The following is a 26733-nucleotide window of genomic DNA, read 5'->3' on the forward strand; positions in this document are numbered from 1 at the left end:
TGTCCACTCCAACGTTGTGTTATTTTGCTGCGAGGAGGGGGGCCAGTCAATGGCATCAATGCCTTTGTCATCCAGGAACTGGCTACACACTCTGGCCACATGAGGAGCACTGCCAGAGCTCTACAACATGACCTCCATGTTGCCTGCTGGAGGTCATGTTGTAGGGCTCTGGCAGTGCTCCTCCTGTTCCTCCTCGCACCAAGGAGCAGATACTGGTCCCGCTGCTGGGTTGATGCCCTTCTACGACCCTGTCCAGCTCTCCTCGTGTAACGGCCGGTCTCCTGGTACTGTATCCTCCTCCATGCTCCTGAGTCGGTGCTGGGTCATCCTTGAGGAGGCTGCAGGTAGCGCCTGATGCCACCAACAGGGACAAGGACACTAGCAGAACACAACACTAGAGAAGATTCAGTCAGGAAGGAGAAGGAGAGAGCAACTGTCTTTTGGGGGCTTGTCTTGCTTTGGCCTCTCCACTGCAAGCCTATTGCGGTTGGCCGTCAGCGTAATAGGTCGAACTATTGGCACCCCCTGCTCCGGAGTTTTACCCTTTCCTCTCACAGTGGCAGATATTAAAATGTGGCGGAAAAGCGAAAGAGGCGCGGTGGACATATATGTTCGTTTTGTCAGGTTTGAAAGAAGTTGTCGTTTGATTTTAAATTTAGTGTACAACAGCAACAACGAACCCTTAAACCAACACAACCGCAACCACAACCCTAGCCCTTGCCACAACACTAACCGTGACCAAATTAAACGCAGCATTTGAATGCTTTAAAAGTGTCAAATCAAAGAATATATGCGGGATTTCATCCGTCGTTGCCTGCCATCGATTTGAATTCCAGGAGACGTGACAACACGCATGCGCACGCAGTGAACCAGTGAACAAGCTCATTCTTATCCTGTTCTTGGTACCGTGTTCTCGGTCTGACTTGGTGTTTCACTGCGATGATTAAGTGTTCCCCCTCATTTTTTCAGGAACTTAAATATTGTGAGGTCTCTAGAATAGAAGGGAAGCAAAACTTTTTTTTTGTTTTTCTTCTTTTTTGTCTCGTGTTTGTTTTGTGTCACTCCCTGTTTCTCCTGCACGATGTCCAGCCATAACATTAAATTACAATTTTTAATAAATACATTTAGGCAACAGTATTCTTTTAAAGACATGGTTGAATCAAGTGAATGTGAGTCGTTAGAGTGTACAGACTGACAGCATGTCAGTCCCAGGGCCATTATGGAATTTCTGGCTGTCAAAGAGGAAGGGGAAATAACTAAGCATGAATGTTAGTCAGTGGGGGGTAAATGCAGAAGTTGTTGTATAAATAAAACAAAAACACATGCAAACATCACTTGAACTGCAGCCTTGGCTTGCTGGTCACTCATCTGGCATCATGGCAGAGTTGGGTTTCAATGTGGATCACGGCTATCTGGAGGGACTGGTCCGAGGGATGAGGGCCGGGATTCTGACTCAGACGGATTATCACAACCTGGCCCAGTGTGATACACTCGACGGTAAGAATATTGTGTCACGCGTATTTTAGTTTTGGTGTATTGAGCTTTACAGTGTATGTGCCCGGTGCAGAGAGGCGCTGATAGGGGTCACCTAATATCCAGGTAGCAAAATTATTCTGGTGAACTCTCGTATTTGTGTTTCTTCTGGCTCAGTATATGGTCAATTCCTCGGCTCAAATCCAGCCCCACATACGGCATGATTGTCAGAGGCTACTTTCACAAATGGATCAATTCTAGTGCTTGTTCAAGTTCCTATACGTGCTTAACTTGGACCGAGGATCTGGACGGCATATGTTGGGACAGATATCTGTTTTTGCCATACCCAGGTCTGAATTAATTTTTTCCACGTAAATCAAGCATTCCTTGTCTGAGAAAGACAGAGAGAGAGCAAGCTAGTAAAGATTAAGACCATGAGGTTTTAGTTTTTGAATGTCTGACTTTGACATACTGCGTGTTTACACTCATAATAAATGTCATGTCAGTGTGTCGACACTGGGGCCAATGGTGCTGGATTCACTGGAAAACATTCTATACAATTGTATAGAAAGTGTTGGTCTGTAAAGTAAACAAGTTGATGAAAGTCAAAAATATATTGATAACAACATGTGCATTACCTTATATACTATGTGTGACTCACCTTCTCCTGCTTTGTGACTTCGACCTAATAGGAAGTTTTTGTGGAAAATCTCTGATTTTAGTTCCTCTCATCTCCTCTCCTCCTCTCTCCTCTTCTCCTCTCTTCCTCTCCTCTTCTCGCTTCTCCTCTCCTCCTCTCTCCTCCTTTATCCTCTCTTCCTCTCCTCCTCTCTCCTCTCTTCCTCTCCTCTTCTCGCTTCTCCTCTCTCCTCTCCTCTTCTCCTCTCCTCTTCTCCACTCCTCTCCTCTTCTCCTCTCTCCTCTCTCCTCTCTTCCTCTCCTCCTCTCTCCTCTCTTCCTCTCCTCTTCTCGCTTCTCCTCTCCTCCTCTCCTCTCCTCTTCTCCTCTCCTCTTCTCCTCTCCTCTTCTCCTCTCTCCTCTCTCCTCTCCACTCCTCTTCTCCACTCCTCTTCTCCACTCCTCTCCTCTCTCCTCTTCTCCACTCCTCTCCTCTCTCCTCTCTTCCTCTCCTCTTCTCGCTTCTCCTCTCCTCCTCTCCTCTCCTCCTCTCTCCTCTCCTCTTCTCCTCTCCTCTCTCCTCTCCACTCCTCTTCTCCACTCCTCTCTCCTCTCCTCTCCTCTTCTCCTCTCTTCCTCTCCTCCTCTCTCCTCTCTTCCTCTCCTCTTCTCGCTTCTCCTCTCCTCCTCTCCTCTCCTCTTCTCCTCTCTCCTCTTCTCCACTCCTCTCCTCCTCTCCTCCACTCCTCTCCTCTCCTCAGACGTGAGGCTGCACCTGCAGAGTACAGACTATGGCAAGCTGCTGTCCTCATCTGAAGAGGACCTGACTGTGTCTCTGGTGAACAACAAGTTGAGGGAGAACCTGGTGACTGAATTCAGCTGCCTGCGCTCCAACGCCCTGCGGCCCCTCTCCACCTTCCTCGACTATATAACGTATGCTGACACACTGCACGTGGATTATTGCAAATAATACAAAAGTCACCGCATGAGCAAATAAGCAAACAGGGTTTTCTGTCTCTATTCTATATTTTTTGTTGCTCGGTTTCAAAAAAGGAAACTGTGGTTTGGTTTACATTAATTTTGACAAAGCGTCTGCACATAGACACAAAGCACTTGATGAAATTAAAGGCCATTACATTCAAAGAAAGCTAACTTCACTAATTCTCCTAGTTTATGATAGAAAATGCCTCGCAGACAAATGAACCCTAACCCTTCTTTGTTTTACTGTGGCCTCTGTGTTGTCTTAGCTACAGCTACATGATCGACAACGTGGTGATGCTGATCACTGGCGCCCTGAAACAGAGAGATGTGGCAGAGCTCCTCTCGCGCTGCCACCCACTAGGAACCTTTGACCAGATGGCAGCCGTGGGCATCGCCCGCACCCCAACTGAACTCTATTCAGCCATCCTGGTGGACACACCACTAGGTTGACTCAGCAAAAACAAGTTGTTTTATTCACAGAGATTAATGTGGCACTTATGGACTGAATTAACACTCATTCCTTCGTTGCGATGAAAGTAGTCACCAAATCAAATTTTGAGAAATTTGTGAAATATGGAAGCTGATTTATGCTTGGAAAGAATCAAAAGATATTAAGTTTATTAAGTCAAGCATATATATATATATAAACACCGCACTTATTGTGGTCATTCCATGGAATTAATTGATTTTGCAATAAATGTTTTTGTAAAAATTCATTTAACAGCTGATGTGACCAGATCTTTAGTATGACATGATTTTGAATTACCGTGAGCATTTCAATCTTTCTCATCTCTCACCTGATTTCTTTTCTTCTTTTCTTTTCTTTTCTGTGCTTACATATTGAAGTTCTACTATGGTAAATAAGAAACAAAGTGACATGATACAGACTACTAATCAAACTGATGTCCACCGTGTTGTTTGTGTAGCTCAGTTTTTCCAGGATGCTGTATCCGAGTCCAACCTGGATGAAATGGAGGTGGAGATCCTGAGAAACAAATTGTATAAGGTATGTACAATTTATCATGATGCCTGTGCTTATGGAGTGTGTGTGTGTGTGTGTGTGTGTGTGTGTGTGTGCGTGCGTGTGTGTTGACATGACAGATGGACTGCATGGTTTACTGTGTGCTAAAAGTTAGTTGTGGTCTTTAAATGTGTTCACATTTCAGCACAACCCATAAATATCTTTATATATTATCTGCTATTCCTAGAATACGGTCTGACCCTGTTTTTCACTTAAGTCATATCTAGAGACTTTCCACTCTTTCTGCAAAAACATCGGCGGTACCACAAAGGATATAATGTGTCCTGTGCTGGAGGTACTGTGACAATTTCCACCACATGCCTGATGAAGTTTTACATCTGTTCAAGATTTGTTTCGCTGAAAATGCGTGTTTGTGTGTGTTTGGGTGTGCTGCAGTTTGAGGCAGACAGACGGGCCTTCATCATCACTGTGAACTCCTTCGGAACAGATCTGAGCGGTGCGGACAGGAGCGCTCTGTATCCATCTTGTGGCAAACTGACCCCCGAAGGGCTGCAACTACTGGCCAAGGCAGAGGACCAGGAGCAGGTCAAAGCAGTGGCCGACTGTTACCCGGTGAGTCTGAGCATGTCTCTGTAGATGCCCTAAGAGAACCGCTGTGCTCTTGTTGCTGCAGTTACCAGACATGTGGTCAACTTTAACCTTAACCTCCCTGTAGGACTATAAAAACATTTTTGATGACCCTGAACCAGGATTAGATGTTAAGACCCTGGAGGACAGCTTCTTTGAACAAGAGGTAAGAGAGCTTGAATGGGTAACCTCCGAAAGATTTTCATATAATTACATTTTTTGGGACCAACAACATTTTTGACTACTCTGCATGACAAGCGTGGGAACACAGAACTTATTTTAAAAGTATGGGCAGTTTATTATTTTTACTGGCAATATGAAAGAGTCAACCAGTAGGTATTTTTCTTTTTTAACATTGCAAGTTCATTGCAAACTGAAAACAGGGAAATCATTTTCTCGACTTCATTTCAATTGTAAACCTCATGTTTACAAATCTAGTTTCCGTCTGTCAGAGTGGCTTAACTTTGGTCTTTCCACAGGTAAAGCTGAACACACTTGCTTTCCTGCAGCAGTTCCACTTTGGCGTATTTTACTCCTACATCCGACTGAAGGAGCAGGAGGGTCGCAACATTGTCTGGATCGCAGAGTGTGTCACACAGAGGCGGAAGTCCAAGATACACCACTACATACCCATCTTCCAGGGCACAAATTAACTGAGCAATGAAGAGAAATCAAAACACGTATTCAACATACAGTACATGGCATACAAAAATGTAATAAATGCACGTCATCAAACAGTATAAAGTATTTGTTGGCATCTTTATGATCAAAGTTGTTGCTGTAGTTGCGCTAAAGTCAGTCACAAATATCTTCAGTGCACTACAGAGCACAGAAAAAAAAATATGCCTTGTTGTTACTAATAAACTACTTGTTATAGTTAGTAGGTTCACTGGCACAAAATCTCCATGTTTAAACAGGCCAAAAGTGTGCAATACAAGAGGTAAAATATTGTGTAACTAAACAATAGTGTACAAAATATAATATAAAATATACATATATAATTAATGTAGCACAGCCAGTGGTATGAGTGTTGTTAACAGCCGACAGGGTCATATACCACTCTTCTTTGCTTTTCAAAAGCTTGTCCTTCCTTCATACTTTCACTGAAACAAAAGGGGGGGGGGGGTTTGCACTTTGAGAAATATAAACATCATGACGGCACAATATTACACTGCGTGGGTCTCTAATCGTGCACATCCTGACTGTACAGAGATTGAACTTACAGCACTGGACGGGGACCTGCAGTGGTATGTAGTTCTGCTGGCAGAGATGCACGAAAGCTGATGCTAATCTGCAGGAGGCCCCGGAGGAGCTCCGCTCGCACACAGACGAGAACTGGGCAGGATCCACCTGACGACACAGACGCACACTGCTGTGAACACTGGGCTCACAATCATTCACAGACAGGGGCATGTGTGGGACACGAGCCGGACAACACTTTTGATCAGTCTGGCAGATATCAAGTGTGGTCAGATCAGGGTTGCTTTCCATCAATTGCAAGTAATTATGACATTTTTAGGGGCAGAACTAAGAAGAGACGTTTTAGACCAATTTTGCTCCATCTAATCTAATCGGCAAAGTTCATAAGGAATGCATCATGCCTTTTTTAATTTTTGTTAACCATGTTGGCCATGATCTCCATTTAAAGGGAGGTCAGGGATGTACAGTTGGGGCAGAGCCAGACACCTGTTTTCAGTGTCCTAAGTCCATACATGGTTTTACCTCACCGGTGATTAGAGCCATGACTTACTTTGATCTAAGATTGCTTTTGAAAAGACACTGCTCACGTTACAAAGAACGTGCCAGCAACGTTTTTCGCCACTCACCACTCTGAAACAAGAACTCAGCGGAGAATCGGGAGAGGAGAACAGATAGTCGCAGCTGACTGGGCTTGTGGCTGCTGTAGCCGGCGGCCTGATACATTCAGGTTTCATCTGGAAAAAACACAAATGTTCAAACTCCAAATACTTGGGATACTTCCGTGTCAACAAAGCTCCACCAGGTCGGAATGTGCAGACACGAATAGATAGAAGGAATCGAGATTTTGTCCTACCTGCCAACTGGTGAAAAAACTGTCCAGGTTTTCAGCTGGAGTTCCATCAGGCAACGGAAAATCGTTTCCTGCCTCGTTGTCATTGGTCCCTAGCAGACCAGCGGACGCGCCTGCGTAGAAAATTTAACAACATGTATGTCCCAGAGTATGACACGTTCTATTAGTGTTAACGAATGCTGGTATGACCATAGTTCTCCTACCGTGCAGCCATCCATCTAGAGTGAAGCTGCAAACTTCAAGCGACAGGTCACATGACACTGACACTCCATTCTGATTGGACACCGTCACAATGTTTGACCCTCTTCTGACAGCCACTCCATTGTCACTGTGAAATGTGTGCGTTACAGTGTTGTTGCAGTCGGCAGTCACCTGTGAAACAAACAGGAATTTTTGAAATAAAATCAGACACCTTGAAAGACAAGGTTATGGGCTTCTGAAGGTTAAAAGCCCATAAGAGTGTTGAAAATCACATTTCAGAATACTAGATTTCTGGAAATCCTAACACTCCAAGTTCTCTTAATTCATGTTTTTGGTATACCTGTCCACTGTGCTGGATGCTGACGGTGCTGTTGTTCATCTGTACCAGGAGGACGCTCTGTGAGTGTGAGCCGAGCAGCAGCGTGAACGAAGGGTCAGCGCTGACATGTCGGGCGAGGAGCAGTGGACACGAGCGGGGCAGCTCATACAGGTGACCGTCAAATGTCACTACAAACTGATCTGCCACCAGCAGAGCTTGGTCTTTTGAAAGGGAGACAGAGATAAAGACAGTGAGGGACACTCTTTAGGTATTTCAAAGTCATCATTGTCCATTCTAACATCTTAGAAAGACAGTTGAAATTTGGTCTGGGAGTCTGTCAAATCCTAATATATGCCCTGAGAAATTCGTGGAAACGTCCCCAGATTTATCGTGGGTCAGTGTAGTCGGTGTACAGAAAGGCCAGGAAGTTCCTCCAGGAGTCGAAATATAAACTCTAAGTTCTGTGTAATATAATTGAATTTTCCCAGTAATCTTCACAGAAAAAATATCTGGAAACGATGAACATATATATATTGTCAAAGACTTAAAAGTGAGTTTGTTTTACGTTTAAACGGGCTGTCCATGATCTTCCTCTTGAGGCGGTAGAGTTCAGCAGTGGGCCTGATGGAGGCGAGGGTCTGCAGCGGCCTCAGGAGCCACTCCTCCAGAAGGATCTCCACCAGTCCAGCCTGGGCCCACTTGGACTGGAGGAGCGGAGGCAGCGGCACGGACACGGTTACTGAACAGTCGCTGGGAAAAATTGAGAAGGTTGTGCTCCTAAATACTTCACAAGGAATCCTTTTGTGAAATCTGTTTTGCTCTGGATCGTCATCTGGTCATTAAACAACAAATGTAAAACGTTGACGCTTGCGTGGTCAACTCAGTTCTTGTTTACTATGTTTGTCAAGTTTCTCAGTTATCCAGATCATGTTAGTTCTAAGGCAACTGGACTTGCTTGACATGCTTGAAGATGTTTCACCTCTCATCCAAAAGGCTTCTTCATTTCTAACTGACTAATGGGGGGGGGGGGTCCAGACATTTAACCTCTTAAAGGGATCTTTTAAGACCTTGAATATAATAGGTGTCAGTCGTTATCTTGGGACACCCACCCTTGGGTCGACGACGACCATATGACCTCAGCGATCCTCACGGTGTTATTATTCCCCCTGGCATTGTTTAAACCCATAAAAAAAACTCATCCCTGTTCCTGTTCCTACTGTTTTATAGAACAAAAAGAAAATCCCTTAGTGGATTTAAAATGGCTCATATGTAACTCTGCACATTTTCTATTTACTTCAACCAACTCCGAAGGCGAAGAAGAGAAATCTGAAGATGTACAGCGTCGCCTACAAGTCAATGTGTCAAAATGGTAATGCGTTTCAAGTATCACGTAAATCAAGTATTAACAAGAGCATTCTATTTGACTACACTACACTACACTTAATGTGCCTGAAATCCAGCTATGATTTAGCTAGTTGACAGGACTGATTCCTTTCCCTTTGTACTGTATGAAACCCTGGCTGTCTGAATCTGTGTTTTTTGAGACTGTCCTTTTAACACACAGTTCCAAGGTGGAAATACCAACCATATGGGCACGTTAACTTCTTCTTCTGAACTGATCTTTTTTTAACGACCCCACAAGAGGTCAAATGCTTCGCCTCCCCACTAGAATGTTCTGGTTGATGAAACACCTTCAAGAAGCTTAAGTAGCCTGAATTCAGCTCGTAACTTTTGTTTCAAAAGCCCGTTAATGACTATACTTCAGTTCATAGTTGTGTAACCTATGCTTCTAAAAAATAATTTGGAACCAAATTTAACCCTTACATATTACTTAGACATCTTTGGCAGTTCTTACAGGGTGGGGTGGTCATACTATAACATGAGGGATTTATCCCCTCTCAGACATGTTGAAGTCATTTTATGAAAAGATGGCAGAGGATTATTTTCTTTAAGTAGGTCTCAGACATGTACAGTACCTGGGGGAGAGTTTGTAAACAGAGGCCAGTCTTTTCCTGACTCCAGACAGAGCCGTGGCCAACCTGCTCTCCATCCAGTGGTAGGTATGCTGTCCTATCTGGTTCACACAAAACTGAATTCAATACAGACGAAAACATTTTGACATACATATTAATATCCTGTTTTTGATTTTAATCTTGGATTGGTTCATATTTGGGATATGATTAGAAACCAGGAAACCTCCATGGGTGTCATATTCACTGGGAGCACAGGCTCCTCGTCACGTGATGAAATTCAATAAACATTAGAGAGTGAAGCCGGCTCTTCAGGAGGTTCTCTCAACCGCAGAAGGTAAGATATGAACGATGAGCAGCAAACACAAAGGGCCTCAACTCGACTGAAGAGCTGACGCGGGTGTGCATTTGTACCATGAGGAACATGGTCCCTTGGGGACCTCATAATTTCAGAGTCATTTGCACTTATTGCTGAAGCCCCTTCAGTTCGACTGCTTTTTGAGTTGAGTTGTGAGGGTCAAGGCATAAACGTTCATCAAATAGGCAAAAACTTCCTAACGTGCATTTAGATTTCTTTCTTTTTTAGAATACTGAAGCAGCTAAATTTTACCTGCATGTTGAAGACTTTGCTGAATGCCTCTTTCTGTTTTTTTTGACTGAAAGTGTTTTTCACAGACTGGAATACACAAACCACGCCTCCAAATGTTTTCCTACTCCCCTGCAGTGAAGCGCTCAGGCCCTCTAACCCCATCATCACCTCTTGTGCCAGAAACAGGTCAAGGACTGTTTTACCCTGGAAACGCTCATAAAGGCCATTAGTTCTACAAGATGTGTCGGATGAAGCCATCTCTTCCAACGTAGCCAACACTGCCTCATATTGACTGAGGAAAAATGAAGAGCTGGGCTGCGTAACGTCCATCCATGGGCACAAAGTTTTCAGTGTGGCATAGGAACTAGATGTGGCCTTGACAACAGGCAGGAAACATGTGTTGTATTTCCACACTATTGACCAGTTTACACAGTTTAGTGCAGGAAGCCTTCTGACCACAGAGAAGTCTTTGGCTACAGTCCAGTCTGCGTTAATTGGTGTTGGGACAGACTCCCAACCTGCCCTCGGCGCTAAAAGACAAGCCCCCAGCTTTGAGCAGGCCCCACGAGGTGGGGAGTGGGTGGCTGAACACACCTTTTGCTATATACATGCATCAGGGAAGACATTCACAGAGGCAGAATAATCAGGAAGAATACGGAGAGCACTGAGTCTACCACTAACGTCACGCGGATGAGAGGTGCGACATGGATGACGTGTTTGCCACGAGAGAGAATGAATTGTTCAGGAAAATGGAGGAAAATACCAGGAGTTTCTCATTCAGACAGAACCCGCTGTTAGGGATGTTATATCACAGGGTGAATGGGTGTATGGGTCATTTGATTTAGCCAAACAAGATGAATCGTTTGAGGAAGTCTGTATTGAGGGACTCAAGTGCATCTCGACCTGATGGATGTGCACACCTTAAGGAGATCCTCACTGGTTCGGTACCAGAAGAAGGTGTGAGGAGTTAGAAGTTGAGCGTTGAGCTGTAAAAGGATTCACCCACATGTGCTTCGGAGTCTTTTCTCCTACTTGTAATAATTAGTAATCAAAGACAATGAACACTCCAACCCATGGATGGAAAATCTGCATTTCGCTTTCACATGACATTTACATCAGGCCTTCCCCTGAGACTGACTGTACATAAATACAATAGAGGATTAAAAGGTGTCGGTATGGTGTGACGGACGCTTCAGTGTACTGGTACAAGAGAGCAGCGAATAGTGTTGAGTGCAGGAAAAGTATCCACGGTTCATCCAGCTGTATTCTTTTGGCTAGATCAGGACTACACTGTAACTGGGGTACTGGTTGAAGTCATATAGGGGACACACAAAGGTTCTCCACAACTGTAATACACCATCTCAGATCGTTTCTTTTCCAAATCAGAAGTGAGGGGCAAGATAACTTGTATTATTTGGGAATAGATGAGATGTGAGATAAGACTCCCCTCTCAGAGAGGGGGAGAAGGAATGAGCTCCACACCAGGAAAAGCTCAGATTGTCTGGGCTGCGAGGCAGAGCAGGCCGGATGGCATGTTTGATGCCACCAACTTGGCTTCAAGCATCAACAATGCAACTGTGCAGACAACCCACGGAGCAAACAGAGTGTTGTTTCTTTTGCGAAGCCCTCTTTGCTGGTGAAACATTGGCAATGTCTGATCGGACAGATAATGCCATTTTTCTGGCTGCACTGTTCTCCGAATTAACCAATGGTGATGCTAAACATGCTCCACCAATAATCTGTGTCACAGACAATCATTCACTTTCTGATGCACTTAAATCCACAAAGGCCATTTCTGAGAAAAAACAAAAAAAAAACTCTTCCTGGAGATAAGGAGCATCATAGAACTGGTCCAAACACAGAAGGTTGAGTGAGAGCTGTGTTACAACACAACAACAACACTGACACACGCACTTACCACTGGGATACCACTGGATCTCGATCTTCTCGCGCCTTCTTCCTTCTTACTCACTCAACTGACCTGTGTAACACTGGTATCTAACACATCCAAGTTTCTCAAATCCAGAATGAGCTCAACCAAGTTTTTTGAAACCAAGGGATTTGCATGAACAAAACTTAACCAGGATACTGACATGAACATACCGTAAAAACCCAAATCTATTAAATGATCTAAATGACCGAAATAGAAATGATTAATAGTGATAAATCTATGGTCCAACACAAAAATAAAAAAGGCACAATCGTGCAGGTTTCTCACCACATCCAGGGCAACACTGAACGTGGTGACGCCAGCCCGAGCCAGCGGCCTCAGCTGAGGGTTCCCCAGCAGAGCATGCAAGACCTCCACCAGCCCGTCAGTCCACAGCAAAACAGTCTCCCTCCAAAACATCTCCAGCCGCTGGCCATTCACGTCCTGGTACACACCTGCCAGAGTGGCCAGGGGCCCTGAGGCCGCAGCACAAAACCAGGACAGGGTTTGAATCATGCTTCCTCACACTTCAGGCTTAAATGCAATACATTTAATTTTTCATGTCACGTGAGTAACAGGACACAAAACAGTGAGGGGTGCAGGAGTCAGAGCATCCAGGCAAAGGAAAACATCTGTGATCATATACGGGGGGGAAAAAAATAAAATTAATGACATGAGTAACAGAAAAGATGATTTTCATGCTTCAGATAATGAAGTAAAGGAAAAGAAGATTAGTTTATGATTAAGTTTCTTGAAAAAAAATTAGATTTCTGGCTATGAGAAAAGGCAGGGACTGGCTGTACTGACGTGACTGAACAAAACAGAGTATGTCTGTATTTACAGCAACTTAATTGACTGTGTATGCACATGTACGTCATTCATTCACTGTACTGTAGCTTCTGTAATTGTTGACCTGTCTGTACACTGAATTAAAGATTAGGTTTAATTAAGTATTTTTTGACCTGGAAAAAAACAGTGGGCCCCCTGAAGCTGATGCGACTACTTCGTGTTTGTCTCTCTGCACTCACTTCTCAGCTCCTGCTGTCCGATCGCCGAGGCGTGCTGCAGCAGACTCAGAAGGCGAGGAAAGCTGTCGGTCACGGTGTGACGAAGGGAGCTGCTCTGCCACAGAGCCAGCAAACCTCTGTCTCTCTGACCCGGCAGGGCCTCAGCTCGCTGGGAAACGCGAAGGAGCACACCGCTCAACTCCTGGAGCATCTTGCTGTCTCTCGACTGCAGAGAATGTGGCGAAGGGAAGCAGTCATTGCATTGAAAGCCGCACATTTAAAACCCAAGCTCAATCTATTACACTCACTGGGGGCACAGCAGCATTCGTTTGCATTAAGTAGCCTAGTTTTGTTGTATTTACCTGTCGTCTGAGTTCAGCGAGGAGATGCTGTAATGTCTTGATTCTCTCCAGCAGTTTATTCCATATCCGAGAGCTCAAATAGTGAATCCGTGCCTGTTGGCGACAAACAACATTTAAAAATTGTACCGAAGCTAAACTTTTGCAACTTTCCTTTTAGTATTGGTGATACCTCTGCTGCAGTGAGACTTTCCAAACAGCCATTTGCTCTCAGCATCAGCCTCTGACCGGCTGTTCCCACGGACACACTGCCCAGAGTTCTGTCTCTTTTCTGTACATTCAGCATCAAACTGTGATTTGTTGCCACACATGCCACCACGGTGAGGTCTTCGCAGGAGTCTGGACCTGGGCAGGAGGCGAGTGGATACTTCATAATCATACTTTTAATTGTTTATTTTTTTGCATTTTTTCTAAATATTGCAGAGATTGTTTTGTATTTACCCTTCAGATAACCCGCTGTGGTCTGAAGACACCGTCCCTCTGCTGTCCCGTTAAGCCAGATCTTCTCCGTACGGTCCAGTCTGGCCTGCACCTGAAGACCAGAGCCCTGGGGCCACTGCAGGGCACTGCCCCCCACTTCCACACTCCAGTTACCTATCATAGTCTGTGAAATACATGCACACCTTTGTATATTTGTTTATCCATGTGGACCCTCATTATTTGATGCCAGGGATTGGCCTTCTCGGCGGACTCCCAACAAGAGAGCATAGGAGCCAAGAGTTCTTTTAAAAGTTCACAACAACAACATTCATAACTCAAACTTTCAAACTAAAATGTCTTCACTCTCCAGGATTCAAACATTTAACTGGACAAAATGTTCACCAGAGGGTTGTTTACCTCCGAGAAAAGAGACATGTTGGTGCCCTGAGCAGTGGAGGAGTTGATGAGGGAGAGGGTGAGGCTGCACTGGTGGGGGCGTCCTGTCACAGAGAGGCGAGACTGTGTGTAAAACAACTCGTCTCCAGAGTTCACTCTGTGGGATCCTGACCATGAAAGAGTCTGAGACAGACACACACAAATACAAATTTTATACTTTTCCATGTAAGGAACGAGACAAATCTATGGTGCCTCATGAGTTATGTGTCCTGTGTTATTTGCCTTGCTCCACAGAGAGAATATAAACTGTGCGTTTCTTTGCGTGTGTCGATTTCTTCATTAATGCATGTTGAAAAAAAACATTGACCCAGCGCTGCGTGACAGTGACTCAACTGAGAATCATTGTCTCTTGCGTTTTGAACTGAACCTTCAATCACTGAGAAGAACTTTCTCCATCATCTCTGTAAAGACCTCAGACCATCAGTGTTTCATCTAATCCGTCATTCGGCCTGGAGACTCTCCCTGCATGCCTTGATTGTGTTATTGACAGACAGACCCATTTTTAGTGTGTGGACTCACGGGCTGTGGTGGGCAGAGGCCCAGCAGCACTGTGTGCTCCAGACGATCCCTGAGGTTGGTTTGGACTTTGGCCAGCAGTGTGTGTGAAGGGCAGGGTGCAGCAGACACCTTTTCCAAGCCAACATTAACCTGAAGGCTGTGCATTCCCCGTGAACCCCGCTAGAAACAACAAAGAAACACAAAAAGAGAGTGTTTTTTTAAAACGCCAGACATTCATCTTCAGGAATTTCTGTTGAAATTCAGATGACTGATTTCACTATGGAGAGGAGCACCTGGTACTTCAGGACTTGTTTGACGCTGCTATCATCCCATCTCAGCTCTGCGTTTTGTGAATATGAGTTGCCCTCCTGACCCACGGACACACAACCTTTAACAGAAGAGACCACCATCTACGCACACACACACGCACGCACGCACGCGCACACACACACACACACACACACACACACACACACACACACACACACACACACACACACACACACACACACACACACACACACACACACACACACACACACACACACACCAAGGAACTTGACAATTCATAAACACACATCGTGCACAAACAAGAACATCAATATCCATGAAGTAATTGGAAACTGCAGGGGATCCACCAACCTGTTGTGTTGAGAACACAGCACACGCCTGCCCCCTGCTGGAGTTTGTCTGCCACTGTTTGTTCAGGCTGAGGGAGACATTGACAGGGGCTGCACTGTCCCACGCCAGATGGGTCTGCGTGCGCAAAAAACCCAACAACCAACACACACGATTAAGCTACAAACAAAATACAGTCTCAAAATAATTAACATGTCTGTTAATTTCCTTTTAGTATCCTTGGATGTCAACTACACTAGACTTTTACTGGAAAAATAATGTAATTATATTTCACACATTAAACAATTTAAATATTTTTTAAATATTTTTTATCGGATGTTGTTTTTATACAGCACCTTATGTAACAGCTTCAGGGCATCTAACTGTGTTTTGTGCGTTTTTGTACTTTCTTCATTTGTTTTCATTTTTTTACTGCCTGCCTGCCTGCCTGCCTGTCTGTCTGTCTGTCTGTCCGTTTCCCTGCTTGCCTGCCCGCCTGCCTGTCTGTCTGTCTTTACTTCTTTGCATGAGTATTGCCTTTGTTTGTTGTCCTGACCTATTACATAGAAATTCAAAGATGTGGTGACACCGACACGCACCGTGCACACAAGAATATCTCTTAATCCCAACAAGGCAGACAGGAGAAAATATGACAGTAAGATGTAAATTTTTTATCAAATTATATCAAAATAATTCACTAAATATTAAATTCATCCTTAAAGTGTGTTTTTAAGAATAAATGCTTGTGTAATTATACAAAACAATGTAATTTGAAAAAAAATATATACGTCATAAACTGTTTATTGCTACATGGCATCGGTTACTGTGGACAGATGTATAACATGTTCAAAATAATAAATACTAGAAAAACAACATTTAGCTGGTATTGGATGTAACTGACCTTTCACAAAGAGGTTTTGATAAAAGAGAGACACTGACCTGCTCCACTTTAGTTAATAGAATTAGGAACACAGTTGATTATCTTTTTCTTATGTGCTGGCTGTTTTGAGAATACGGTTTTTAAGTGGAGGGATTCCTTTTCATTTTAAATGATACAAAAAAATTTAAATAAATGTGAACATCCTTCTGTACCTGGTGGCTGCTGCGTTGTTCCCTCTGTGAGCTGTGTGACAGTGTGTGAAGGGACAGCTGGCTCAGTGTGACGGAGAACGGCTGTTTCAGCTCCAGCTTTGTCTCGTTGATCTCCACTGACTGACTCCAAGAGCTGAGAGCTCTGACCTGCGGTTCACGACCATAGTAAGCGGAGCAGAAACCTAACATTTAATAAAGCTTAGGGATTTTTCATAAACATGCAAAAGGTGCGTTTCCACAAAACAGCCAAGATATTCAAATCACTGCAGCCGCAGCTCGGTGGGTTCCAGTGTGGTCAGGATTGTGTTCACAGATTGTGTTTCTGCATGAACTCTACAGTTTTTAAGTCAGTTTCAAGGATATTTTTCTCTCACTTCCTTTGAAACTGCTTAACTTCATGACGTCATGACAAGTGTCTGACAGTCTGACCTGCTCCAGTCGCCCATGCCTCGTCCAGCCCAGTGACACATCGTCTTGTCTGCCCTGTAGGGAACGCTCCAGTGTCACCTCCAAACTGGTCCAGCGAGGAATGGATTTGATCTGAACTAAGATCAAGGACAAATTTGAGACATCAACAGTCTGTAGTCAGCTTAAATCTGAGCTGTTCACTTATTACTGTTTGGTGAATGTAATTCATGTATTTTTGCCCTGCTGCCACCAAAAGATGTGATGTGATGTGTCGTTAAGCTCTGCAGAGTTGGTCTGCAGTAGTTTACCCTTCAGGGTCCGGTTCCCCATCTCCAGCGCTGGAGGAGCAGAGTACAGACCAGACAGGCTGAACTCCTGACTGCCCCACACAGCTCCATGTTGGACCTGGTAGCTCCAGTTCCTGGCTTCATACATGGTCCTCACTGCTACAGTCCTGGGCAGCGGCTTCAACTGGAGAACAAAGACAAATCACTGAAACATTTACTATGCGGGTTCATGGAGTTGTTCGGGGTGCGGAAAGACAAAATCACCACCAAAGTTTGTACAAGGAACATACACATGGATATGCGGGAGTTGACAGCATGTCAATCATTCATTTTTTTAAAGCAACGTTTTTGTTCATCTTTGCCAAAGAATACCTGTGGGTAAGAGTGTTTGAGCTCCAGAGCCTGACTGTATCCGCTCTCGATCGCTGCCAGTTCCCCCAGAGCCAACAACCTCCTCCTGCCCGACAACACCTCCAACAATCCCGACACACTAGAGTGAGACTGGTTTAGCTAGAGACAGAGAAGAGAGATAGTGATATTTGTTGTAGTGTCAAATCTCCTACAAAGAAAACTTTTAAAAAAATACCCAACATTAGCATTACAAGTGTGATTCCAGGAAAGGCATCAGAACAGTGTTAACAGACTCCAAATGGCATGTGGTACCATTCAAATATGTATTAAATAATAATGTGTAATGTATAATTATTATTATTTATGATTAATATATTGTTTCATAATAACATATTTAATACCCTTGAGAATTAAAACCCACCTGAGAGCGGACGTTGAGCTGAGAAGGCAGGTAGACCAACATCTTGGGGATATTCTGGACTAGCTTCACCATCAGGTCCTTGCTGGACAAGAGAACATCTATCACTTGAAGTGTGTGAGTGTGTGTGTGTGTGTGTGTGTGTGTGTGTGTGTGTTTGTGTGTCTGTGTCTGTGTGTGTCTGTGCGTACCTATGAGGCAGATGGTGTCCCTGGATGATGAGTGCGAGTGACGAGCTGAGCTCAGGGTTCACGGCCATGGAGCATCTCAGCTGGGACTCAGTGAGTCTTCCCCAGGCTTCAAGCTACATCACCAGTCGCATGATATGAGTTCACACATGAGACGGTCAGCACAGAGGAACACACGTTGTAGGAGTGTTAAGTGCACGCTATCCTCACCTGTAGAGCGGGACTGTTTTGCCCCTGTACAGTATGTCTGAGTGTAACTCTGGCCTCCTTGGAGCCTCCATGTGTCCTCCAGGCTCCTACGTCCCCCATCACCCGGAGCCTCCAGTCTTGACACTGGACATCTACTGAGGCGCTGCGCAGAGGACCTGCACAGAGGATTAGAGCTCTGTCACTACACGTTGAAGCCTCTCATCATCAGCAAGAGAATAAGAATGATTTGTGATATGGAAAGAATATTTTTAAAAACAATTTAAGGCAAGTGTTTTGTTAGGTAAGTTGTTGTGTTTTGGTAGTTTATGAAGCTAAATGGTGACATCTGCTGGTCATTTTTTGATACTATATTTGTGAAGTCTGTCAGCTTGAACGAAAAAACAAAAACAGACCTGGAATAAAGTAATCATGATAGTGCTGGTTATATGAATGTTGATTTTCTTCCATATGAAGAAGTTGTCCTCTGTACTTTTAAAAGATACTGTGAAATTACTGCCGAAATATTTCAATATATAAAAAACGGGTCAAAAGCAACATTCAGGAAGTCAGGGTGTTAATACGATCTTACCTTTGACCTGAGCGGACAGTGAAGTGCCCAGACTGAATTGTGGCCTTGTTTGATTAGAGGCAAGTGGAGAGTAAGAGAGCTGCAGGGCCAGACGTCCATCGTCCGCACTGACATTAAAGCCAGAGGCGAGCAGTTTGTATCCGTCCACATTGAGATGAGCCCTGGACTGAAACTGAGGAACGACTCCCTGGATGGAACACAGACCCTTAGGGGAAAAATCACAAGGAGAGGTGTTTGTTTTACCCAAATAAACACAACTTAATGTATGCACAAAAAAAATAAGAAGAGTCCTTAGACAAGATCTCACAATTTCCATAAATAAACAATGTAAATAACAAATGATGAATATTAAATGATTTTACAGCATATTTTTAACATCCTTCAGTTACCTCTATATTCAGTGGCAGTCCTCTATCCTGTAGCCATGACCAGCTGTGCCACATGCTTCCACTTATCTCGCTGGTCGTGGGGAAACATTTCATCTTTAATCTCAGTCCGGCCTGCTGGCCTCCAAACTGGGACTGTAAGGTTAAGGCCTTCCCCTCGGAGGAACCGAGCTCAACCTGCACACACAGTCATAGTGAAAATGATCATCTAAAAGACTGTATGTACACTGTCCATATACCAACTCTCAGGTCTTGAAATCGGACTGGTTGGGTTTATTTAAGCTTCTTACCCGAATGCTGTTGTTTCCAGGGACTCCCAGTTTCTTCAGATAGTTCACCGTGTGTCTGAAATTACTCTTTACTCTTACTGTGTTGTGCATCTTTGACACTGTCATCTCTTGAGTCAGCTGTGAGAGATTAAGACTATATTATATTGAATTCAGATCACATCACAAATGGAAATAGATTTCTTCTTCTTTTTTTTTTGTGCCTCTGTCTGATTGTTTTAGAGAGCCAAGAAGAAATTTTAGCTGGTCCCAGACTTTGGGCTAGTGTGGTTAGAACATTTTTTTTTTTTAACCAAACACCCCTTGAAAAACGGCTTCACTTTGCTAATAGCTAATAGGTAAGGTACTGCTTTTACCTTTTGAGTTTCTACGCTGCTGTTGAAAAAGTAAAAGAATGAGCCATTTCTGTGACTCCCAGAATCCATTGACACTGTGGCATTTGCAGGAAGACCGAGCTTCTTCAACACGGGTACAGTGTGGTTTAGATGAAGTGATGCTTCGTTCTTATCCTGCAACAACAATAAGCATGAAGGCAACAACAGGATAAAAAAGTGACAAATTAAGGCAACATATTAGAGCTATGTTTCTTGTAAAATTCCCCACCTTTACTTTCCTAAGTGACAGTAAAGCCTGTAATCCTGTATCATCTATCGTCATGGAAACCTGGGATTCAGCAAGAGTTGGAGAGACAACCAGCAGCCCAGAAGCTTGCATCCTGTCCGGACTACCCCATGCCTAGGAACAGAAACGGGCAATGATATAGGAAATTACTTGATAGGCTAGTCGTATTCATTTGATAGGCTAGTTGCATGATTACACAGTATTCACTCAGTGGTACTGGTACCTGAATCAGTGTGCAGTTGTTGTGATACACCACTGAACCCTGCAGGCCTGACTGTGACATCACAGCTCCACTGGCACCAACAGCACACTCATCCACCTGAATGAGGCCTTCCGCGTCATATTGCTGAGCTGCAGCCCTGCAGGCTGCTCTCAGTCTGCTGCGTTCAGGCAAACCCCCGAGGGCAGGAAGGTTGTGACAGAGGTCGCCCTCTACACTTAGCTCTGGCCATGGCCTTGCATTAAGCCTCAGGAAACCCCTTTTGCCCTCCAGATCAGTGTCCACCGTGGCTGTCCAGACACCTTCAGGGTCTCGCCAAACTGACCCATTCAAATGGGCCTGGAGGGGGTAAGAAGACTGTTGTTATTTTGACTGATGGTGGTAGCACACAGATAGACTCTACGACAAACACTGGACACCTACAATATTTTCTGACATTTCAGGGGATTCTTGGAGGGGATATTGATATAAGATAATAATTCCAGTGATTGGTGAGATACTCTAAGCCAGAATAAAGTTTGAAGTAAAATATAAAAATGTATATGTTCATATAAAGTACACCAGTTTGTGTCATGTAAGGTTTTGGGAGAGTTTAGCATATTTGAATGTGTTTGTTATGTGACCCGTTCTTTTGTTTGCTTCTTTGTTTGTTTGGCAGTTTGTTAGCAGGATTATTCAAATGGTTTGCATGGAAATTTTAATCAAAATAAGTCTCGGCCATAGTAACAGGTGATTGAATTGTGTGAGGGATCCAGATCCAGGTCTGGATCATCAGGAATTTTGTTGAAGGGTAAACAGCATAAAGGCGGAGGTATGAGCTCTTGCTTGTTTATGTTTATGTTTTTGTGTATCGATAAAAAAAGGCACATTGCACACATACTTATAGTGCTAACACCCCATGCACCAGCTATATGCTAAGTAATGGTCTTATAGCATAATCAAAATTGTCTTTTTGGCTTTCAGAGTTAAATGATGTTTCTAACTGTAAGGTGAGAGGTGTTTAGAGTTTAGTATGGGCTTGGTGAAGTTCAAATCAGGATTAATGTTCAAGTAAAAACCTGTTCTGATTGAGTGAGAGAGATGAGTAACTGTATTTTTCTTCAACTTAACTTTCATCTATGTCAAAGCTTCAGGAATTGTCGGCGTGGCCCTACCTCTAATGTTGGGCACTTTGACTCCAGAGCCAAGAGCCACTGTGCCTCTCCTTGGACCTCTGTGATCCTACTGGCTCTAATGTGACATGTCCCGGCTTTGATGAACAGAGCCCCACTCTGCCCGGGGCCCCCGGGGGCAGCAGCTTCTATGGAGATCGTCTGTGGCAGACCTCGACTCTTCAGCTCACGGAAGGAGTGAGCCAGGGTCCCAGAGAGATGCTGGGGTCTGCAGGACTGTGCCAGGTCCAGGGTAAGGTCTTGGTTGTCTACACTCAGAGAGGAGGTCACCTTGAGCTGGCAGGGGGAGACTGACAGGAGCCCATGAAGAGCCAGGGACACTGGGAGGACCGTTCCCTATGAGAGAAAATTTTAACTACTACCTCCTTGTAATAACCAATCACCAACCTATGCAGCATTTCTTGATATGCTGTTTGAGCTGTCATGTACACTTTACACTTCGTATATGGGTACCTCTATCAGTACCACAAATGTCCTCAGTAATATTAATGCTGGTTAATGTGATGTTTATCGTCCATGGTATTGTTTTGTCCTGCTGCTGGTGATTAATGGGCTGCAGCATGACCTTTGAACAGGCTGAAAACTGTATTTCAAAGGAGGTTTTGTTAACATGGACAAGGGTGAATCACGGTTAGAAGTAACAGCAATATTTACACCTTAAACATATTAGTTCATTCAGGTTTCCATAAGCTGTATTTTACAAAACCTAGTGGTTTTCTTACCTGTAGTGCAGGACAATAGTTTGTGACATTGACAGCGTAAGTAGACTCATCCCCTTCTGTTTCTTTGGTCTTCCCCAATTCCCCCCTGAAATAACAGCGTCCCAGCTCCAGGCCAACCTCCACGCCAGGCAAATGGGCAGTTGAGACATTCAGAATTAGTGTCCCGAGGGAGGGAAATCCCAGTGTCTGTACTGCCTTTATAGAGTGCTGGACAGATGCCTTTAGACTAAGACCAGGGAGACAAGTTAGGTACAAAGTAAGACTTCCTTTCTGTTCGTCCTCACCCCGGAGAACGTGGAGGACGGTACTTAGATTTGTTGAGCAGCCAGAACGGGTGATGGAAATGTTGACTGAGGTCTGCGGGGACAGGAGAGTCTGTGAGGGAAGACATTTCCAAAATAAAGATTAGAACTGGGACTATTTTTCAGATCTTCAAAAAAATTCTCTATATTGTAAAAAATTATGTCATTTTCATAAAAATGAAAGCCGACACCTGTACATTGCCACATGTAGAAGATTTTTTCTCCTCAGTAGGTCTAGTGTAAATTAAACAAGAATATACAGAAGTTCAAGGACATGAAGTAAATCCATTTACTAATGTACCAAAGGGGTTGATACTGTAAACCTTTTTCCTTGTGATACTGTGGAGATTGGTTTGGATATGTAGGATTAAGAAGAAGTTTGTTTTATGGAATTCTAGAAGAAATGATACGGGATCACCAAAGTTATAACATTTCTTTCCTGTGGAGACCATGAACGGCTGCATAACATTTCATGGCAATCCATCAACACTGAGAGTCAAATTTTGACTATACTGGAAAGATAAGAGTCATCTCCAATGGTGAAGATGTCTCTTTTTCTTTCCTTCTGTTGGGAAACAAGTTTCCTGACATGTTGTCTTGTTTCCTTTCTAACCTTCAGTAAGCCACATCGCTGCTGGACAAAAACACTCCAGCTGGTCCTCCTGTGCTCTCCGCTCCTGTGTTGATTTGCCAGAAGGAGCAGTGAGCACACATCACTTTCCACATCAAACTGGACTTGACGAGTCGTGGTTGACATGGCAACAGTGAGCAACCTTGGTAAACCAGCAGAGGCCACGTTTTGCTTAAGTATGACCCTGAAAGACGCGGAGGGCTGCCAGGCAGCGGCCATGTCTATCTGATAAGAGTGGGCGTTGAAAGACAGTCGAGCACTTCCAGAGAAGGAGGTATCTTGGAGCTGACCTGAGCCCTGGAGCTCCACTCTTTTTGGGAAGATGGAGGGAAGAGAGGTCCAATGGTGCTGGAGGGTCCAGCTGACCTCAGCATCTTGGTCCTTCACCAGTACAGACAAGAGGCACTGGAGGGAGTCCTGTTGGTTTTCTAAACCCAGAGATCCTTTGAATCCATCTTTCTCTGCTTGTCCATGTATGGTTAAAGAGGATCTATGTGGTGCACACCCCTCAATGTTCCTTACCTGCACCCACACCAGCCTCGCCACCCCTTTACACCTGACAGACACCAACAGACTGGAGCTGACTGAGTCCCATGCAACAGTGGCATCGGCCCAGATGTGACACCAGCTTTCCAACCTCATCCGGCCTGTCACCTCAGCTTTGTGTGTAACACTGCGGGTCCCATACTCCAGCAGCCCGTGACAGCCATACAGTCCAGGCCTCTCCAACCTCAGTCCAACCGTCAGGTCTGTTCTCCAAGTGCCAACCAGTAACCCGATGCCCAAGGCCCACCTCTGGGGCCCCGGCCGGAGCAGGAGCCGCAGTCCAGATTTGGTAGGTATGCCCAAATATGTCAGCAGTAGCACAGAAGACTGAGTGAGGTTAGCTCTGAGCTCCGTCTGACCATTGGAACTGGAACAGCCTTTAGCTTGAGCACTGAGGCTGAAATGAGAAAGCAACAGGCCATAACAGAGCCTGTTGTGTGGTCTATAGGAGCGAAAGGCTTGTACCTCCACAGGGCGACCTTCCACATTTCCATAGCACTGGGCGGAGATTCGGTCTGCGGTGGCGTCCCCTGAGCAGTTCATCTGTGAAAACAGAACCCCCCGTTGACAAAGTTTGTTTTTCAAAGGGGAAACTGGGGGAAGAGATGGAAGGAATTCCGAGGAATTACTGAACTTAAAACCAGCCACATAGAATACTGTGGCACACCAACATGACAATCTGAGCCCTTATTATAAAACATAACAAGTTGAGTTGAAACTGAATTTCAGTTTTATACTTAGTGCTTCATTTTATACTACTGATCATAGTGTGGTGTTTGACATAGTGGAGAAGTGGTTTAAATTTATATTTTGTCATCTTGGGATACATTAATTCCCTTTGTTGGTGAGAATTAGATGAGTTACAGTTAGAAGATTTCTAACACTCTCATGTCTGAATCTATAGCTTCACTTAGCATAAAGACTTGAAAAAGGGGTAAACAGCTAGCATGGCTTTTAACAATGTTAAAAATATCACCTACCAGCATCTATAAAGCTTATTTCTATAGGTTAAATAAACAAGATGTCATGTGCAAGTAACTGAATAAGCATATTCATTTCCTTGCACTTTATATTTTTGCTGTCATTCATACTGGTGACTGCTGTCAGATATTTACAGTTCTTCCCAGCAGTGGTGTAGTTCCCTTTGGATTTGCTTAAACATATGGACTTAAACATGTGGACGTGCCGCAACCATGTAAGAAAAGTAATATTAATAAACGCACAGTCACGCTTTATATTTTTAGTCACAGACAGAAATCTGCAGATGAACATGAGTAAATGATGTCAAATGTACCTGTAAAGAGGTGGGTATGAGTCCCTGGAGAAGTCTCATCTGTTGCCATAGAGACACTAACAATACAGCTGTGCTGTTTTTTGATCCCACATTGAAAGCGATGTCAGCCATTTTCTGATCTTCCATGTAGAAGATCAAACCTGTATCTAACCCTTCTGCTTCGACCTAACAGGGGGGAAATCATTAAACAATAGAAAGTGAAATAAACATTAGACTCAATAAAAGAAAATGAGAATCCTACACAAAAAAATAGGAAGTTGCCAGGGACAGAAAAGTATGTTGTCATGAAAGTACTTTACCTGGTAAAACGCTTTGGCATGTATGGAGCTTGACAAGCCACTTTTCAGCAAAGCTTTGACTTGATGCTGCAGCCCAGAGAAGAATTCCCATCGGGGGATAAGATGGTCTGTTTTGCCACCATTAAATTCGGCCTTCAGATATTCAGGACCAGTCTGCAGCTCTGCCAGTAGTGACAGCTGACCGCTACCCTGGGCCCACTTCACCTGGGCACTGATGTTGGCAGGTACACCTGTATCCAGAAGACAAAGAGACTGAGAGACAGGGAGGAATAAAAATGAATAAAATATAAAGTGATGTTAACACAATGGTTACCTGTGAGCTTGAGTAGGTGGAAAGAGTGAGAGAGCTGGGCGTAGACCTCACCCCTTCCTCGATTCCCCAGCTGGCGGCGCACGTTCACAAACAGGTTCTCCTCCCCTGCCTGAACAGTCAGCCAATCGTGGGCCCTGCTGGACTTTTTTCCCATCATGCCTTCTTCATCTTCACTGTCCAAAGGTTCCCCGGGGTCCTGCTGATGCCTCAGCTCTACACTGTACAAATTCTCCATTACTCTAACTCTTAGCTGTCCTGCAAAACACACACATACACACACACACAAGTTCACAAATGAACATGTTACATCTCATTTGCTTAAACTGTAACAAAAATTAAATACAAATGTTAAGTTATGGGAGAGTAATTGCAATCCATAAATAGTTCAGCACATTAACATTGTCAGGCTATAGTTGAATTTAGTTATATATAAAATGTTAATAATTGAACTGTTGAAGTGGTTGGGGATTCTATTTACCTTTGCACAGAGCCAGATAGCTGTTTCCCCTTTTTTCCAGTGTGTATGCTAAGCTATGCTCTGCAATTCTAACCATCTGCTGTCTGTAGCTTCACATTTCACAGACAGATATGACGATGGTATCAAATTTCTCATCTAACTCGCTGCAATTCCCCCCCACTGCCCCAATGTGGAACTGCTAATATGAATGACTATTTCTATTACTATTAGCACTTTCACAAGAATTTCTACCTTCGATGAGGGAGTCAGACTGTCCCAGTGCCCCATCCAACCCCAGGGCAGTAGGTAGAATAACAAGGTTGGCCATGGAGTGCCTCAGGTCCCCTGACACAGCCAGCTGTCGACCCTGGGTGTTTCCTACAGATCCTTTAACCTGGACGAGCAGGAGCTCATTCCCCTGCGTGTAAGAGCCATGTAAAGACACACTGGCAGAGCAAGAGACAAGCAGAAAACACACAAATGAGACCACGAGTCCATAAATCAGACCTTGCTGCTTTGCCATGTGTTACATGTAAGATACAGGCGGAGACACAGACCTGTCTGAGGACATGTTGGCAGCCATGTTTACGTGCAGGTCAGTGGCCGTAGGCAGCAAACTTTGCGATAAGTTCATCCTTAGTCCAACAGCTCTGAGTTCCCTTTGGAGGGAGTGGGCCATCTGGGCCTCCAGCCTCACCCTGTCCTTCCCATCAGCCCTCACGTGTACCGAGCTACTACCTTTACCTGCCACTCTCGATATATCTACACTGGCCTTCACCTTAACATGGAAAAATGAAAAAAATAAAATAATAAGACACCTCAAAACCTAAAAACAGATCCCGGCACAACACTTGTTCTTCGGA

At 44.2% G+C, this 26733-nt stretch overlaps 2 protein-coding genes across 3 annotated transcripts in view; one reads left to right on the forward strand and one right to left on the reverse strand.

The window, feature by feature from the left end:
- Window positions 1-1330: 1330 nt before the first annotated feature.
- Window positions 1331-5421, forward strand: LOC118310750 (V-type proton ATPase subunit d 1). Its single transcript, XM_035634001.2, has 8 exons — window positions 1331-1497; window positions 2853-3024; window positions 3339-3517; window positions 3999-4078; window positions 4311-4388; window positions 4490-4666; window positions 4770-4847; window positions 5161-5421. Exons 1-8 carry the CDS (start codon window positions 1377-1379, stop codon window positions 5332-5334), a joined length of 1059 nt encoding a protein of 352 aa, XP_035489894.2. The 5' UTR covers window positions 1331-1376; the 3' UTR covers window positions 5335-5421.
- LOC118310747 overlaps window positions 4956-26733 on the reverse strand; it is a 34864-nt gene continuing 13086 nt past the window's right edge. Inside the window, exons 37-74 of one of the 2 annotated variants that reach the window (XM_047332004.1) lie at window positions 26428-26648; window positions 26123-26316; window positions 25414-25668; window positions 25101-25330; window positions 24802-24966; window positions 23973-24050; window positions 22029-22403; window positions 21289-21642; window positions 20138-20473; window positions 19897-20028; window positions 19650-19802; window positions 19297-19413; window positions 19010-19183; window positions 18621-18825; window positions 18053-18207; window positions 17846-17958; window positions 17658-17739; window positions 17258-17395; window positions 16907-17069; window positions 16620-16735; window positions 16191-16337; window positions 15123-15236; window positions 14774-14890; window positions 14502-14660; window positions 13944-14105; window positions 13548-13710; window positions 13279-13451; window positions 13110-13202; window positions 12769-12973; window positions 12029-12216; window positions 9228-9325; window positions 7817-8001; window positions 7273-7472; window positions 6935-7103; window positions 6735-6844; window positions 6508-6615; window positions 5905-6031; window positions 4956-5784 (exon numbers count right to left, since the gene is read on the reverse strand). In XM_047332004.1, coding sequence (XP_047187960.1) covers window positions 5774-5784; window positions 5905-6031; window positions 6508-6615; window positions 6735-6844; window positions 6935-7103; window positions 7273-7472; window positions 7817-8001; window positions 9228-9325; window positions 12029-12216; window positions 12769-12973; window positions 13110-13202; window positions 13279-13451; window positions 13548-13710; window positions 13944-14105; window positions 14502-14660; window positions 14774-14890; window positions 15123-15236; window positions 16191-16337; window positions 16620-16735; window positions 16907-17069; window positions 17258-17395; window positions 17658-17739; window positions 17846-17958; window positions 18053-18207; window positions 18621-18825; window positions 19010-19183; window positions 19297-19413; window positions 19650-19802; window positions 19897-20028; window positions 20138-20473; window positions 21289-21642; window positions 22029-22403; window positions 23973-24050; window positions 24802-24966; window positions 25101-25330; window positions 25414-25668; window positions 26123-26316; window positions 26428-26648 — 6285 coding nt within the window. In that variant the 3' untranslated portion in view covers window positions 4956-5773. Of the gene's footprint in view, window positions 5785-5904; window positions 6032-6507; window positions 6616-6734; window positions 6845-6934; window positions 7104-7272; window positions 7473-7816; window positions 8002-9227; window positions 9326-12028; window positions 12217-12768; window positions 12974-13109; window positions 13203-13278; window positions 13452-13547; window positions 13711-13943; window positions 14106-14501; window positions 14661-14773; window positions 14891-15122; window positions 15237-16190; window positions 16338-16619; window positions 16736-16906; window positions 17070-17257; window positions 17396-17657; window positions 17740-17845; window positions 17959-18052; window positions 18208-18620; window positions 18826-19009; window positions 19184-19296; window positions 19414-19649; window positions 19803-19896; window positions 20029-20137; window positions 20474-21288; window positions 21643-22028; window positions 22404-23972; window positions 24051-24801; window positions 24967-25100; window positions 25331-25413; window positions 25669-26122; window positions 26317-26427; window positions 26649-26733 lie in introns of those variants that run through there. The other variant, XM_035633999.2, reaches the window with a different exon arrangement.

The sequence above is a fragment of the Scophthalmus maximus genome, chromosome 5 (genome assembly GCF_022379125.1).
Source record: "Scophthalmus maximus strain ysfricsl-2021 chromosome 5, ASM2237912v1, whole genome shotgun sequence".
Taxonomy (NCBI): Eukaryota; Metazoa; Chordata; class Actinopteri; order Pleuronectiformes; family Scophthalmidae; genus Scophthalmus; species Scophthalmus maximus.

What these genes read in the sequence shown, in the direction of transcription:
- LOC118310750 (XM_035634001.2), top strand. Translation starts at nt 1,377, where the DNA reads ATGGCAGAGTTGGGTTTCAATGTGGATCACGGCTATCTGGAGGGACTG. An exon ending in CCTGGTGGACACACCACTAG is followed by an intron (nt 3,518 to 3,998) that starts GTTGACTCAGCA and finishes TTGTTTGTGTAG; the next exon opens with CTCAGTTTTTCCAGGATGCT. An exon ending in TAATGTGTCCTGTGCTGGAG is followed by an intron (nt 4,389 to 4,489) that starts GTACTGTGACAA and finishes GGTGTGCTGCAG; the next exon opens with TTTGAGGCAGACAGACGGGC.